Genomic DNA, 17,966 nt, shown 5'->3' on the forward strand with positions numbered 1-17,966 from the left:
AAAATATTTATGATGGTACATTCATGTCCCTAAAAATGCACTACTTTTGACCATTAGAAGTATCTTAATGACAAAATATATAACGTTTTTACTATTTCAGAATGTTTTTTAAATTGCTTCTTATGATATGTCTTATATTTAAAGTATTCTTTTTCTAATCTTTGACTTATATATTAATAAATGCACTCTTATTCAATTTGCTTATTTAAATTTTTTTGAAAATATTTTCTCTGATGATTTAAAAAAATTTTTTTAGTACTACCTTGGAGTATTACAATGCTACAACCTTTAGGAAGTATTGAAAAATGATTCTCTAATAAAACTTAACCTATCCTAGGTAAATGAGGTTTATTAAATATTTTGTTTATCTTTAGTCTCCATTGCTTTTACTTCCTTTTCTTTCTGTCATTAACACAGAGTCCAACTATGTTTATAAAATAATCACTCTTGCTTTAAAAGAAAGATTACTTGAAATTTTAGTCCACATCAAAAAGCTCTCAGGCAACAGGGTCAATACAGCTTGAGGGAATAAGTGAAGGGAAGGTGCGTTCTGATTAGCAGGCTGGGCCCGGATCATGCAGAGGTTGTTAGGACGTGGTGAAGAGCTTGGATTTTAAGTGTCATGGGAAGCCGTGGATGAATAAATGAATGAACAAATGAACCCCATGCACAAATGCATGACTGTTCACCTGAGTGCAGAGAAACTCAGCATTCGGCATATTTGAAATACATCATTTGTTCTAGGTGTTAGGGATGGAAAGGAAAGACAATTTATGCTCCAAAGCAATTACAGTCTAATGGAGGAAGATGTTAATACATAATTATATAAGTAATTATTTAAATATAATTTTGTCAAATGGCAAGACAGAGTTGAATGAATTTAGTAGGTAATTGAAACAATGAGCATGATGAAGTTTAATGGGTACTATAATAATATTTTGTGTATGGCATAATGCATCATTTTCTTATTTCCAGTTGCCTGAGGTACTCAGAAACATAATAAAGATGTACTAACAAGAATTTATTTGGCAAATTAGCTTTTGATGACATGATCTAGAGGTTGCACAGGGCGGGATTGGACAATTCTGCTTAATACATCTCCCAAGGTGCCAAACATTTCCACACAGTTCTTACTGTCTTTCTTTTCCTTATTAAGAAAGATGTTACTAGCTGTGTGATCTCAGGCACTTGAAGAAGTACTTTGCTCATAGTAAGTGTTTAAAACAGGATTAGCCATTATGATTACCTGTTTATCCCTCACTGGCAACAAGGACATGAGTAAACAAGGTCTTCATGTGACCAAAGGATGTCACAGATTCCATGTGCTGAATCTCAAGCACGTAACTTAGATTCACCACTAAGTTATATAATTCTTAAAAAGTTAGCAAATAGCCATGATATAGGACGGTGGTTGCTACAGCAAAATACACTATCAGTTACTCAGCAAACGTTTATTGAAACACAAATCAGGAGAAATCCAAGAGTTACAGAGGACCAAGCATAGAAACAATAATAGTAAGACTGTTGGCTATAAACTGTAATAAAGGTATTCTGAAAGCATACAGAGTAGAAAAATTACTTAGCGGAAATACTAATTAGTGATTTTTAAGTCACTTCATCCTTTGTTTTTATACTCGAGGATGATACTTGATGTGAGAACAGTATCACTTGTAAGCAGGAGCACAGTCTGCAAGGCTGGGCTGTGTAGACAGACATGTCCTGCTCTGTTGCTTGCTAGCTGTGTGGGTTGGGCCGCATTACTCAACTGCTGTATGGGAGGGGATGCGTATTACATCAGTCTCTGTGAAGGCTTTGGAGCAGAGCTATGACTGATGCTTTCTATTCCAGAATTTGTCTTCTTTTGTTGTTGTGCTCTACCTATGTAACAAAAAATTTTGGTTCCTTGTGCTTTTTCCTGTGGTAAAATAATTTAGTTCATTCTTTCCTTGTCACTATTTTGAAAGCCTTGTTCAGTTTGAATCTCATTTATTTGGGGTATTGGTTTTCTGAAAGCGTTTTACGTAAGTTTATTTCATTATTGGGTATCCTGGTGTCTACCTATGAAATTTCTGAAAGTTGCAGATTTGGAGAATTTGGACATGGTGAACATACCAGGGCATTAATCTTGCATTAAGGAAATCTAGGGAAAATGTGCATGACTTTTCTGACATTCACAGTGCAATTTTATATTTTAATTCACATGGTGAAATCGCTGGGTAGGTTTTACGTACATTCTTTTGAGTTACTGTACCTACAAAAAGAAATGAATTTCTATTCATCTGACTTGTCTCAGAACATTTTAAGTTAGCCCACATGGTACTTTTTCTCCCTCCTTCAAGGAATTTTTCGAGAATTTGGAGGTGCAAGATGTGCACATAATATAGTAAAGTACCCTCAATGCCGGCAGCATGCCCTGATGACCATCCAGCAGCTGGTGCTGTCCCCAAATGGGGACGATGACATGGGCACTCTCCTGGGGTTAATGCATTCGGCTCCACCAACAGAACTGCAGTTGAAGACTGACATTTTACGGGTAAGTTTGATAAGTATGTTTCTACTCTTTTATTCCAGAAACCTTAGGTTATTTTTAAGTGATTTATATTTAAGTTAGAGACAAGGAAATTTCAGAAATCCAAATTATTAAAAAAAACCATACAGCTTGGTAGATAGTATTTAAAAAAATATATGTTAAAATCTTTTCTTAGTATGAGTTAATATTGTATGTACAAATACATTTTATTAAATTTAACAAGATATGGAGACTATTGTTACCAAATAATATGAAAATTTATTGGTTGCAGAATAATGAAAGAACTGCACAGTTTTTACATTTTATTTACATATAGATTGTGTATTTCCTGTCTTGTAAAATAATAAATTAAGACATAGTTATGTATAATGAAATCCTCATAATTTCTTAAGCAGTACATGTCAAAAAGGTGATTATATATATTAATACAGGTTGAGCATTTCTAATCTAAAAATCTGAAATTCGAAATGCTTCAAACTATTTTCATGCACCAAATTATTAACATGATTGTATAAAATTACCTTTAACCTTTATATATAAGATGTATATGAAACATAAATGAATTTCGTGTTTAGACTTGGCTCCTATCCCCAAGCTACCTCATTATGTAAATGCAGATATTCCAAAATCTGAAAAAATCTGAAATGTTAATCATTTCTGGTCCCAAGCATTTTGAATAAGGGACACTCAACCCATACGGAGCCTTTCCATTCTTCAGATACCATTATAAATGTGTGAAATCCTTTAATAAAGTGAGTTTTTCAAATGTAAACGATTGGGAAGATTATAAATTAATCTAAGGTCATAGTAGATTAGTCTAAGGTAATAGTAGATACTCATTGTGCTACAATTACAGAAATAGAAAAGGAGTCCGTTGTATCTAAACGGATCTCAAATTACTGTTTGGGTGAATAAAGGTTAAGTGCATGAGTAGCGTAATTACACTGCCTGGGGTTAAATCCTGCCTTCACCATTGTATAAGCTGCACAATCTTTGGCAAGTTATTTTACCACGTTGTACCCAATTCCTCATCTATAAAGTGGGAATAACAGTAGTACCTAACACATAGGATTGTTGAAAGGGTTAATAAGCTAATGTACAAAAGCACTTAGAGTGCCCGGTACAAAGTATGTGCCCAGTAAATTATCAGGTGATTTTATATTGTGTTTTTTAAAATCATAAGGCAAATTAAAAGTATGACAGTTCAAAAAATAACTGAAAGTTATAAAAGTTTTTTTTTTTTTTTTTTATGTATTTAGGTTTAATTTCTGAGAACATACTGCTGTTCTGGGAAAGGGCAAACTTTCAGCCCTCAGGCTCCAGTTCACTTTGCAAGAGAGAACGTAGTAATTCCTCTAAAGTTGAGAATATGGTCATTTTATATGAATCAAAAGACCTCAAACTGTGGCTGCCCTGAGCATCTCTCTGATCTCTCCTAGAATAAATCAGTTTGTACACACAGTCACAACTTTTCATGAATGTGTGTTAATCAAATTAGACTAGAATATGTATTTTACTTATTTGATACCTGAATTCATTGATGCTGTCATTAATTAAAGACACTGGAAAAGCTTTTCAGCCAAGATTTGGATATAGCCCTACTCTATCAAAAGAAATGTGTGATGGTGTTTCGTAAAATTATTTTCTGTCTTTAATATGGCATTTTTAATTAGCAAAATATTTGATATGCTTCCTATTACAGAACTGCTTATTGGGTAAATAACAAAAACATTCATGTCAGATGTTCACAGAATACAGACTCTTTGATATATATGCATGATGGTTTTCTCTTTTTCTTAAAATTTGAATTATGTTTGTTTTTGGTTGTTTTGTCTTTCCCCTCCCCCAGGCCCTCCTGTCAGTCCTTCGAGAAAGCCATCGTTCAAGAACAGTTTTTAGGAAAGTTGGAGGATTTGTGTACATTACATCCTTGCTCGTTGCCATGGAGAGATCTCTGAGCTTTCCACCCAAGAATGGCTGGGAGAAAGTGAACCAGAATCAAGTGTTTGAGCTTCTCCACACCGTGTTCTGCACACTGACTGCCGCAATGCGCTATGAGCCAGCCAACTCTCACTTCTTCAAAACAGAGATCCAGTATGAGAAGTTGGCAGATGCTGTTCGATTTCTTGGCTGCTTCTCAGACCTAAGAAAAATAAGCGCCATGAATGTCTTCCCCTCAAACACACAGCCATTTCAAAGACTCCTAGAGGAGGACGTGATCTCACTGGACTCGGTGTCGCCCACCTTACGGCACTGCAGCAAACTCTTCATCTATCTTTACAAAGTAGCCACAGATTCTTTTGACAGGTATGGTTCTGTTCTGTCCCCTGATTACAGGGCGTACTAGGCGTGACTTCAGCATTAAGACTTGAATTGCAAGTTAACCCAATAGAAAATGAAAACAAAGGAATCTTCTCTCCTAGATGCTAGAGGTGTATCACTTTATTTTTTAATATTACTGTTGCGCTGGTGTTAAGTTTTTTAGCATGGAAGCCTGCATAGTATTTGTAAATTCAGGTTCAGTTAGCTCTCATTGCAGTTATTGCAATAGTTTTTATGAAGTTTCCTTTAATGGTGGTGTTTGCTTTTGTTCTCTCTTTCCTTTGTAGCCCCAGAAGCACTAGGTGCGTTCGGACTTACTGATATTTGTTATCAACAGAACATGGCTCTGATTATTCATATTACCAGACAGATGCTCTGTCTTTCTCAACGTCTCATAATCCCCAAAAAATGATAAAGCTCCTTAAGAGACGTATCAGTGTCTCGACTCATCAAGCCCAGTAGTCAGTCAGGCTCATTGACTTATTCCTTCATTACACAAGGACTTAACAAAATCCCATTGCGCCAACTCACTGTGCTAGGCATTGGAGATTCCGCTCTGAACAGGACTGTCTTGGTCCTTGCTTTCTTGTAGTTGAAATACAGACACATGGGTAATCAATTACATGTATTGTGACAAATTCTGTAATGGAAAAAATACAGGGTTCTAGGCGAGCCACTTTACCCAAATCACTTAATATTTTCAATGCTTCAACTGTGTCTTTAATTAAGTTGTCACTGTGAAAATAATGTAAGAGTTATGCTTCTAATTTATGTCCATGTATTATTGCTTTTAACAATTATCATAGTTTTATAAAATAAATGAGTTATTTTTAAATTGCCCCATAAACAGCTAAAGTAATGCTATTGGATAGAGCTTCTAATAAGTTTGGTATCCTTTACCGTGGAATAGCTACTTTGAAATATCTGCTAAGATATTTCTTGCTTCTTTACAAAGATTTCTGAGTCCTTAATATTTAGATTTGAAAGTAAAAAAAAAATTGTAAGACATTATAAAAAAAAAAAAAACTTCTGTTTTTCCCTATCTGAAATGAAGATGCATATATACTGTTAACTTATCGGAAACATGAGATAGTGTAGTGTCCTAGGAAGAAGCTATATAAATTTATGCATTCAAATTTAACCTCGTTTCCCTTGATTTCTACTTATCCTAGCGAGCATACCTCATTTTTGGTCACTTTGTCAAAAATAGGGCTTAGGAAAGTCTGTTTAACAACTGTGTTAGATGTTAACATTAATGGAATAAGCATCCGCCTTAAGCATGCTTTCCTGTTTCATTCAGTGCACGTGTTGTAGTCTTGTTCCTTGTTCCCGCTGAATACGGAGGATGTTCCTTATTAAACTTTTACTGGCATTTCTTGTGAAACTAACCTATGGCCAACCTGGTGTTCTCTTCTTCTAACCTCTCTAAACCGCCCTGTCTGTTTTGTCGTCTGTAGTCGTGCAGAGCACATCCCTCCCTGCCTGACAAGTGAGTCTTCTCTCCCCTCTCCTTGGGGGACACCAGCTTTGTCCAGGAAAAGGTACTGATCTTCTAAGAGAAGTCAATCTATTTGTGTGGGGTTTTTTTTTTTTTTTTTTTTTCCCTGTGCTTACTTATATGTTGATGTGGTCATTGTGTTTTGTACCTTCAATTTCTTTTTTTTTTTTTTTTTTTGGCTTTCTGTTTGACTTTTTTCTTTTTAGGTTTTAAAATTATCAATTTCTCTTGAATATATTTATGAAAGTAAAATGTGTTGGTACTATAAAGCTATGAGGGACGTGAAGAATTTTGTCATCCAGCTCCATTATTTAGACTAAAGGACACATTTTGGTTATAGAGAAGGCATGTCTTTTATTAAAAATAACATAAGAATCTGAGAACTTAATGTCTCTTCAAGTAGAGTACTTTTCTGCTCTTTTTTTTTTTTTTTTTTTAACTTTAAATGTTAGGATCATTCTTTGGTTTTTATTTTTACTCCAAAATGAACATCATAGCCCTGGAAGGAAAAGTGTATTTTCTCAAGCAGGTTCGACCAGTTGAAATACGCTATTGTGAAGACTTATCAAAGCTAAACTTTGAAAAAGTGAATAACAATCTACTTCAGTTCATTGTTTCATGGGTTCTGTGTAAATCTCTGGTCTAGTTGATCTTGTATATTAAACTTACGAATTTTTTAAAATTGCAGTAGATTGACAAAAAATACAATTAAGATCCATTTAAGATAACATTTGCAACCTGCATATAAAATGATCATAGTCTACAGTTGGTACCAAATACTTTTCGTTCCCTCTCCTGTTTTCCTCATGACCAAGAATAAGTCTTTAACTTATATGTAAATATTCTTCCATTGTGGATTTTTAAAAATGAATCCTGAGATTCTGCTTTATTGTCGTTTTAATTTTATTACTATTGTTCAGATTTTAAAACTTGAATGTAGTTGGAGCTAGTGCATGAAAAGTATTTGTTACAGGTTCTGTATTTTAGCATATTATAGTAGTAACATTTATTAGGGCCAGACCAGGTGCCTCACATCTGTAATCCCAGCACTTAGGGAGGATCACTTGAGGCCAGGAGTTCGAGACCAGCCTGGGCAACATAATGAGACCCCCGTCTCTATGGAAAAAAAAAAAAAAAGCCAGATTTGGTGGTACATGTCTGTAGTTCCAGCTGTTTGGGAGCCTGAGGTGGGAGAATCACTTGGCCGAAGGGGTTTAAGGTTGCAGTGAGCTATGATTGCACCACTGCACTTCAGCCTGGGTGACAGAGTGAAATCCTGTCTCTTAAATATATATATATATATATTCATTAAGTATATAGAAAGACTTATTTTCCTTTTTCTCTTAAATTTACACAGGGGCTTAACAGCTTATTTCTTACAGTAAACCATGACATAGTTCAAACTGGTCTTAAATAAATTTAGAGTTGTTCAATATGTTTGTGCTTAAAAAATACTTTTTTCTTTTTAAAGAGGTGTCTTAATTCATGAAACCATAAACTAGATAAATTTGATTTGATATAGTATATTTTTCTTCTGCCAAAATCAATGAGGTAAAGTATTTGTGTTTGAAGATTTGTGTATGTGATCCCAAAGAACTACTGAATGTTAGCAAAATAATTTAAATTACTAGTTTCAAATTACTTAATATCACGTTTAAAGTATAATGATTATATCATAAATGGTAAAGTCCTAAAAATTACTGTTTAAAAACATTTAGTAGTTTTTAAGTATTAGCCAAAAACTACAAAATAGAAATGAACAGATTAAAAGGGATACATTTAAAAAAAATTCCATCGGAATTTACTGTTTATTTAAATGGTAATTTGACAAAGGGAAAACATTTTCTTTCTTTTCTTAAAGAGTTATTTATGGCTTTAAATAATAAAAAAAAAAAAATTGTCATCATGTTTTGTACATCTGCATGTAGAGATACCAGGTCTTTGACTTAAGGCAAAACCATGACTGAGTAAACAAACCTAGTTGAGAGAATCCTAATCCATTTGAGTTCTCCATCAGTCTTCCGAATTGATGTAACCCCAAGGACAGAAAACCCTTGATAGTGTTCATGCTAATGCTGAAATCAGTGTTGACGTTTTCAGGTTGCCTTCTTTTCGGGTCCCACGCATTTTGCTGAGTGTGAGAAGCATAAGCTAGTAAAGAATATCATGTTTTTACTTCACAAATCCAATTCCAGTAACTTTTGAAATTAGAATTGAATTCACACTAATTCTAGAACCTCTCAACAAATGACATCAGCTCGCAGGCATCTTTTTCTTGTGGCAAAACATGTTGGTTTTGTTGGCAAAGGGAGAAACCAACACTGCACTGTGTTTTTGATGGCTTGTGGAGCATTCAGATGCTAAGAAAATTGTGAGCTTGTGATACTTGCCTGAAATGTAAAATCCTGGAGGTTCTTCTCTAATTATTTTAAGAATCGGGGGGAAGAGAGCTAGTTAACCTCATATTTAGAAAACTAAAACTTATAATCTTTTTCATTATTTGTTATTCAGAGGAATAATAGAACAGAATTGTAGCTGAGCAGTGTTCAATCAGAGTTGGAGGAAGTGAATGCAAAATAGTAATCAAAACTCAACAGAATATAACTGCAGTGGAACAAGAGGTGGTGGGTACTGGTTATTGTTCAAACGTGGTATCTGTTACTCAGTGCCCCTGCACACTTGATGATAATTACAGCAAAGCATATTCAGAACTTAAATATTCAACTATATATTCCTAAAAGAGGTAGATCAGTCTTAAATATATGTGAGAATTTAGGTTGAAATATTTAAAATAACAATTTCTGTAACTTTTGCAAGGGACCGCAACATAAAAATTAAATTTTGAAATGTCGTCTTATCCTGTCTTTACAAATGGTTAGGTCTTGCTCGGGAATTAACCATTAGCTTACCATAATCCGTAAATTTAAAAAGTGGTCATACCTGTGGTGATACCTAGATGATTTAATAAGAATTAATGTATAACATCTATTATAATACACCTAATTTTAGTTAATAAATATGTTTTAGATTTCAGCAATCTTTGTAGTCTTTTTCTGTTTTGAAAATGGTGAATGTAATTTCTTTATCGGAATATTGTTTTCTTATAAAAGGTTAAAAAAACGTTTGCTACTATAGTAGTATATACAGGTTGAGTATCCCTTATCTGAAATGTTTGGTACCAGAAGTATTTTGGATTTTGGATATTTTCAGATTTTGTAGTATTTACATATACATAATGAAATACTAAAATATCTTGGGGATGGGACCCAAGTCCAAACAGAATTTATTTATGTTGCATATGTACCTCATACACATAGCCTGAAGATAGTTTTATATAATATTTTTAATATTAATAATTTAGTGGATGAAACATAGTTTTGACTGCATTTTGAATGCAACGCGTCACATGAGGGGTAGAATTTTCCACTTGTGATGCCATGTTAGTGCTCAAAAAGGCTTAGGTTTTGGAGGGTTTGGGATATTAGGGTTAGGGATGCTCAACCTGTATTAGTAAAGAGTTCACTGTCCAAAGACGTTAAGATTTCTTTCAGGGTCTTTCCATAATTTAAATCCAAATCTAGATTAAATGTGTCAATTTAGAAATAATTTTGGAAGGCCTATAACTAAAATATACAATTAGAATGTGTGCGTGTTTAATGAAAACATTTTTTATGAAATTTTTGAATTCAGTGGTGAGAATTCCTGTTAATACTATAGAGGAATTAGGAATCTTTTTTTCTAGATGGGTCAAAATATTTTAAAGAACAAAGTGAACAACATAGAAAGAGGATACCTGTTGGTAATAAGCATTTAGAGATCTTTCTCTCGTAAGTTTAGAAATTAAATCCTTCTGAACGAAAAACAGCAAATACAGGGAGTGAAAACATGAATGGGTGGAGAACTTGCTGACTTAAATAAACTAGGAGAGCCCGTGTGGTTTTTTTGTAAGTAAAGCTGAATACTTTCCTAGAATCTCTGTTAAAAAGAGAATGTTACTTTTTTTAAAAAAACATGGCAGTGCCAATTCTTTGCTACTAAATCACTGACACGAAGCATCTGTTTCCCAAGCTGCTCTCGTACCAGAGAGCTGAGACTGCACTGCTCTCGGTGACAGAGCTCAGCATTAGGCAAATTACGCTGAGACCAACTTGCTGGAACAAAGAGCTCCTATAGGCTGAAACCACAAGCATCTGTTTCTTGGTGCCAAGATGCAAATTGTGCAAAATTCATGAATTGTAGATGAGTAGTATGAAAGAGAAAGTGGAGATCATTGATGAGAAGAAATGTTTACATTCAGGACATGGCTGGGCTTTCTAACTCACAGAAACTTATATAAAATATGTCTTCTAAGTTTTTAAAAATAGTGATGAATATTTACAGTGGTTGCGGGAACAGATGCAAACAGTGAATGTCGTTCCACATAAACTAAAGGAAAACTTCCGTAATGCTTAATGTATTTATTCTTGGGTAGCCAGGGCTCTGAGCCAACCCTTACTCAGTTGGCCCAGTTATAGAGGAGGCCACTTTGATCTTGTTAGTTCTTGTTAGGCTACTTTGATCATAGGCTAAGGAAAGTTAAAAACACATAATTTCAGAAGAAAACAGTCTCATTGAGGAACTTAATTTAACTAGATCTTTCATCACATATTATTTCATCTTCCCAGAACTTTGAATCACTATGATTTTACTTATGTGTTCTTCTCATCTTCTGGTACAAGTGTCATTTTTTAATGAAACAATCCAAACAGTAAATGGTAAAGACATACAAAGGCCAAGAATAGTTGATAAATAGTCTATATATGACTCAAGAGTTGATAATATGTTGCATGTTTATATCCCAACCTTAAAATATTTTGCAACCTATCCCTGAATTACAAGGCTTTTTGCTTATCAGTGGCTATAAAAGTAACAGACGATGAAGAAAATGAACAGAGAATCTGATGGGAATCAAATACCAAATTTACCCCTTCTTTCTTTTTATCTAGACATGCATATCATTCTGTTTCAACTCCCCCCGTTTACCCTCCTAAAAATGTCGCTGACCTGAAACTCCACGTGACAACTTCGTCTCTTCCGAGTTCCGATGCGGTCATCATCCATCCTGGAGCCATGCTTGCCATGCTGGACCTCCTGGCCTCTGTGGGGTCCGTGACACAGCCGGAAGTAAGCTGGGTTACGTTACTTCTTCCCTATGTTTCATGAATGAGAGGATGTGAATGTGATTGATTACATGAGCCCAGGGTGTGTTACCTATCACGTGCTAAAGTAGGTACAGGGAAAAAATAGGATTTTTCTATTTGAGCCTTTCATGATGCATGGTAGATAGGTATGTTGTAGAATACAGTTCATTCGTTACAAATGCAACCGCGATGGTTCCCTCTGGTACTAGAATAATCCTGTTTGTCCTTGTAAATCCTTCTCGGCAGTGGACACTGTTCATGAATAATACAGAAGGAAAAATGACTGAAGATACTGTGTTGAGGCTATTTGTTTGTTTTGACTGCTAGCACTCAAGAGGTTGGGTAAATGGGGGTTTGGGTGACTATTTTGTGAAAATGTTCTATGGGCTTTAAGGCCTAAAGTATCACAAATACAAACAGGAGGCCTTCCTTATATTAGTTATCTCCCTACCATGGAAAGAGTTTATACTCACTATTTTTATAAAAGTTAGAACTACTTCTAGTTATATAGTCATGTAATACAAAAGACTTGGAAGAAAATGGAGTCCAGCTGGGTATGCTTCTAATAAAATTAAAATGGGAAGTTTTCCCCTAGCCTGTTCTATGATTGCTCTGTCACTCTAAGCCAGTTACTCAGCTTATCTGAATGTGTCTTGAAGCATGTAGAGACCTCATATTAAAACGTGTGCTTTGTGTGGAAAGAAGTGTCACCTCTCTCACTAAGAATGCCCTGGTTTCCTGGATTTCTTTACCTTTAGCATGCTTTGGACCTTCAGCTTGCCGTGGCAAACATTTTGCAATCCCTGGTGCACACAGAAAGAAACCAGCAAGTCATGTGTGAAGCTGGTCTTCATGCACGACTGCTGCAGAGGTGCAGCGCCGCGCTGGCTGACGAGGACCACTCCCTGCACCCGCCGCTCCAGCGCATGTTCGAGCGATTGGCCTCCCAGGCCCTGGAGCCCATGGTGCTGAGGTCAGTGAGTTCCCTTCTGCATGCTCAGCAGGCCGCAGTTGTTAGTAGCAATGTCAGTTTCTAGAGTCGTTTGTGATTCCAGAGTTCTTGCTTTAGTTATCTGTGGGCAAAGCATAACAAAAATGGATAAAATACTCAAAAGATAGCATTTAGAAATAAATCTGGTTATGAGCAGTCATTTAGTGTTTTCTGTCCATTAGTTATTTCTTCCACTTGAATTCAGCAAACTCTCACTTTCCTTTAAAAATAGGCCAGGCGCAGTGGCTCATGCCCGTAATCCCAGCACTTTGGGGAGACTGAGGCGGGAAGATCACTTGAGCCAGGAGTTCAAGACCAGCCTGGGCAACATAGCAGACCATGTCCCTACAAAAACAATAAGAAAAATTAGCTGGGCGTGGTGGTGTGCACCTGTAGTCTCAACTGCTAGGGAGGTTGAGGCAGGAGGATCTCCTAAGCCTAGGAGTTCGAGGCTGCAGTGAGCTGTGATCATGCCACTGCAGTCCAGCCTGGGTGACAGAGGGAGACTCTGTCTTGAAAAATAAATAAATAAAGTCATGTTTAATATGTAAATGGCTTATAGCTACTTTATATTCATATTTAAGAACTTTTCCTATGTAAGAAATTTTTTAGAAATACTTTTAACTTTTTTACTTTGAAATAATTATAGATTCACAATAAGTTGTAAAGATAGTCCTAAAGCTTTGAAAATAGCATTGTGATTTTCCCCTGGTCCTTTTTTTTTTTTTTTTAATAATCTGTTTTAATAGCAGAGGGATAGAACGATAGACTGTCTCATACCTAATACTAACCATAACCATAACCGTTTGGTTATGCTCTGTTTTTGCAATGAATTCAACAGGGGAAAAAAACTCAAGTGACAGACAGTACCAGTACCTGGCTCCCTACAAGCCTTAGCTTATAAGCTAAGTGTCTGTAACATGCTACATGAAAAACTGGCAAAGGATACTTCTTTACTTTTAAACCTCATTTTTTTCTACCAGAGGGAATTGAAAATTCAGAGCAATTTTTTTTTTTTTTTTACATGATGTCATAAATGACAGGGTGTGGAAGATTCATGCTCTCAGAAAATGTATGATATAGTAAGGAATAATCAGATAAGCAGAAAATTAAAATATTGCCTAAGTTCTGTAATAGCCGTGTCATGGAGTTCATAGAGGGGCAGCTTACCCAGACTTTTTGGGAAGGGTGGCTCATAGCAGGTTTTGTGGAAGAAATGACAATTAAGAGATAAAGTTTGGAAAAGAGTTAATTGTATTAAAAAGTGGGGGAAAGAATATTCTCAGCAACTAGAAAGGCAAATATGATGGTCCAGAGTAGGGAAGGAGTACAGTATTCTTAGGGAGTCAGAAATTAAATACACCTCGAATTTATGATTGGGGGAAAAAAATGGGAGCAGTGAAGCTGGAGGGTGAAGTGAGAATCTTGTCGTGTATGATACTGTATACCAGCCGTTTTGGGGAGTTTGGGTTTCCATCTACTCACCTACGAGAAATGGAAAGCCACTGCAGAGTCTTAAGCAACAGAGTGACATTGAGTAGATTTTCATTTTGACAGAGACTGACTAGAGGGGAGAATGGATTGAGTTGGGGCAAGACTGGAGTTACAGGAGGTAGGGAAGACTCTGTTTTAGGAATGGAAATGGTGTGGTCTGGGTGGTAGCAGCAAGAATGGAGAGAATATGGCAAGATGCAATATTATTAGGGAGTAGAATCAGCAGGATTTTCTGAATGTGGAAAGTCAAAGGAGAGGAATCAAAGCGCATTTCAGTGAGATGCAAATGGTAAGAAAAGCCCCAGGTTTTTGCATATAAGGTTGCTGAGTTTGGTTTAGACATATTCGAGTTGGAGTGCTTCTTATTTCTGAAAACATAAATACTGAAAAATATGTAGTAGATATATAGCTATATGGAGATTAATTATGAGGTTAACATTGTATATTTCTTTTGTGTTTTAACTACTCTGTTATAATTCATTAACTCTCTCTTTTTTGAGTGTTCAGTTTATGAATTATATAATGTTCATCGAAGAATAATTTTGCTTTGTGTCTTCATCAGGGAGTTTTTGCGTTTGGCAAGTCCTTTAAATTGTGGTGCCTGGGACAAAAAACTGCTAAAACAGTATCGGGTCCACAAACCAAGTTCACTGAGTTACGAACCAGAGATGAGAAGTAAGTTGACTTTTGAGGTTCCTTTTTTTGGTGTGTTTTAGAAATGAAAATCATGTGAGGGATGAATATTATGTCAAGAAGTTTGTGAAGAAAAAGAAAGCGAAGGGTTTGTTGTTACTTAAATGGAGAAACACAAGGTGGGGTCGGTTAACTAAGGAAGGGGCGGTTGGGTGGAAAGGGAATCGTCGGTGATGATAGGATGCAGAGGAGATGAGGATTACGGGCAGAATAACCCTGGGTGTGGAACGGGGATACGTCTTTCTCAGAGGATTCATACTCCCCTTGCTGCCTGGACTAAAGAGTGGCTGATTAGATTATTATTAACGGGCTGTGGATTTGCAAGGCAGCTGCTGCAGGAGAACATGGAGAATAGGAAATTAAAAATACTGATAAAAGTAGTTGAAGTTACACTCCAAGGAGTGCAGGCCAGATAGGGAATGAAGTGAGGCCAGGCGGCTAGTGATAGGCTGAGAGAAAAGGGGTAGATCGGTGGACTGGAGAGGAACAGCCAGGCCAAAGTGCAGATGCAGTGGGAGAAAAGGAATGAGGAACTGGAGGAAGGAGGACGGGATAATGCGATCAAAACTGAAGGAGTGGAACACGCAGAGAAAATGACCGTGTCCAGATGGTGGCTCTGGAGTGAAGGAGAGGTGAAACTTGAAGGAAAGGTGATCTTAGAACTAGAAGGGAGGCGTCAGGTGTGTCGTTCGTGTGGATACTGACATCCCCCAGTACGATGGCAAGCATTCGTATCGAGAAGACTGAGAACAAAATGCCAATGTTCTTGAAATCAGCAGAGGTCCTACTAGGAGAACAGTAGATGGCAGCTTCCTAGAGAGACGAGATAGTATTGCTGATGAGAAGTGTTTGCCTGAGGCTGATAGGAGAATGATTGGGGAGTTAGCAGGATGCAGGTAGGCACTGCCTAGCGTCTGTCATGGACACAGGGGAAGCAACAGACTCCGTGCATTCGAGACCTGTGGGCAAAAAGTGTTCTCAGTGGAGAACTCAGTTGCTCTGGTTTCCTCCCAGTGTTAATTCTGTGCTTCTGCTGGATTTTTACTTGTTACTCATTTTATATCATTGTTGGCAAAGTGATAAATTATTTGTTTCGATGGATTACGATGGCCGTTACTAGTGAAACAGGCAAGAATAAAGTAGGATGGCCACTTTGGAAGGAGGGAGTGATCTTGTAGATCAACCCATTCATTTTTCAGGTGAGAATTCTGAGAGTCAGATTAAACAACCATCAACCATTATTTCAGTCTTAATTTTTCCTCATATGAATTATTATCGGTGATTAATCAATACTGTGTTATGGAAAGTTCCAGACCTTTTGAGTTCCAACACAGTTAGTTTTATTGGAAAACAGCAAGTATTGGACCTTTTCATAGCAATTAATATACATCTCCTGGGTGTATTATTTTTGTTGTTATTTTTGTACTTTACGCAGTTACTTAGAATTGAGTTGGGATTTTCTTTGCTAAGAGTAGAAAGAAAGATAGCTCCTTTCGCTAAGAGCATATTGAGATATTTTTTACAGTTCCCTGAATGTCCAGCACATTTGAGAGGAAAATAATTACATGCACTTAGGTAATTTATCTTGAGAGGAAGTATTTTCTCTGTTACATTTGCAATATATTCCTGGGAAGGTAGGATAATTTGTTTAGAATTTGTCTTTTTATTCTTCAGATTGTTGTCATTTGTATTCATATAGGAATCTTTAAATTTGAGTACATTTGTAATCACATATTCTAATAGTTATAAGGAAAGAATTAAAAATGGGGGAAAAAATGAGGGAAGCAAAGATGACCTGTTTGCTTTCGTTTTAATGCTTCTACAATATTTTGTTTTCCTCTCAGAAATAACACAAGATAGCTTTGTGAAATAAAAGTATAACCTGGTAGGCCGGGCGCGGTGGCTCACGCCTGTAATCCTAGCACTCTGGGAGGCCGAGGCGGGTGGATTGCTCAAGGTCAGGAGTTCAAGACCAGCCTGAGGGAGACCCCGTCTCTACTAAAAATAGAAAGACATTATATGGACAACTAAAAATCTATATAGAAAAAACTAGCCGGGCATAGTGGCGCATGCCTGTAGTCCCAGCTACTCGGGAGGCTGAGGCAGTAGGATCGCTTAAGCCGAGGAGTCTGAGGTTGCTGTGAGCTAAGCTGACGCCACGGCACTCACTCTAGCCTGGGCAACAAAGTGAGACTCTGTCTCAACAAAAAAAAAAAAAAAAAAAAAAAGTATAACCTGGTTTTAAACCATTAATTCAGATTTATAATTAAATTACATTGTAGCAGTGGCTTGGGTCGTGATTATTGGTGAGTTTTATTCTTGTTTGTATTCTGTAGTTTCCAACATTTCTGCAATGTGCATATTATTTTAGTATGAAGCAAAAAAGGAAACATACTATTTAAGTTTTAAAATGTAAAGTACATTAAAACTATATAGTGATCTTGATAGTTAAACAGAAAATTACTGTATATTGAAAGTGAAGAGTGGGTATGTCAAAATAAATCAGCCTTGTCAAGTTACTTTTAAACTCCACATGATACTTTTCACCAGAGATTTTCTTTGACTTACAGGTAGTATGATCACGTCTCTTGAAGGTCTGGGTAGTGATAATGTTTTTAGCTTACATGAAGATAATCATTACCGGATAAGCAAGAGCCTGGTAAAATCCGCAGAAGGAAGTACTGTACCTCTGACCAGGGTGAAGTGTCTGGTCTCCATGACAACCCCACATGACATCAGACTTCATGGGTCATCAGTTACTCCGGCTTTTGTTGAATTTGACACGTCCCTAGAAGGGTTTGGGTAAGAATTTGCAAGGTAGCCAAGCCTTTATTGTATTATTTTATGCCTCATACTTGCCTTTCCAAGTAGATCTTTTGTTTTTAAATCTACTTGATTAAAACATGTGATAGCATACTATGTATTTTTAAATGAGTTATTTGTGCATGTTATTTTAAGATTTCTACATTTGATTATTCTAAATTATTTATTATACTAGATAATTTGATATGATAGAGGAGTTTTCAGTCTAAGGCCCATGGCCTTCTGTTAGTAAAGTTTTTGTAAATGTTATTTTTTTTTTTAAAAGAAAGTTTTATTGGAACACAACCACACTCATTTAAATATGTATTTTCTGTGGCTGCTTTTGTTCTTCAGTGGTGGAGTTGAGTAGTCAGGATAGAGACTTCTACTTCGCAAAGCGTAAAATATTTATGATTTGGCCCTTACCGGAAGAGTTTGTCAACCCCTCATATGATA

General features: G+C 36.2%; 1 protein-coding gene and 1 long non-coding RNA gene across 2 annotated transcripts in view; one reads left to right on the top strand and one right to left on the bottom strand.

The window, feature by feature from the left end:
- Nucleotides 1-17,966, top strand: part of WDFY3 (WD repeat and FYVE domain containing 3) — a 191,163-nt gene that overhangs the window by 84,253 nt on the left and 88,944 nt on the right. The window contains exons 11-17 of the mRNA XM_069485368.1: nt 2,340-2,533; nt 4,380-4,837; nt 6,310-6,393; nt 11,336-11,513; nt 12,289-12,503; nt 14,578-14,690; nt 17,279-17,510. Coding sequence (XP_069341469.1) covers nt 2,340-2,533; nt 4,380-4,837; nt 6,310-6,393; nt 11,336-11,513; nt 12,289-12,503; nt 14,578-14,690; nt 17,279-17,510 — 1,474 coding nt within the window. The remainder of the gene's footprint in view (nt 1-2,339; nt 2,534-4,379; nt 4,838-6,309; nt 6,394-11,335; nt 11,514-12,288; nt 12,504-14,577; nt 14,691-17,278; nt 17,511-17,966) is intronic.
- On the bottom strand, nt 4,216-17,366 carry LOC138393887 (uncharacterized). The gene is made up of 4 exons (XR_011235271.1): nt 17,277-17,366; nt 16,697-16,701; nt 11,394-11,534; nt 4,216-4,673 (listed from the first exon to the last, which is right to left on the bottom strand). It is a non-coding gene; the product is annotated as an uncharacterized lncRNA (long non-coding RNA).

Source organism: Eulemur rufifrons, chromosome 13 (assembly GCF_041146395.1).
Source record: "Eulemur rufifrons isolate Redbay chromosome 13, OSU_ERuf_1, whole genome shotgun sequence".
NCBI lineage: Eukaryota > Metazoa > Chordata > Mammalia > Primates > Lemuridae > Eulemur > Eulemur rufifrons.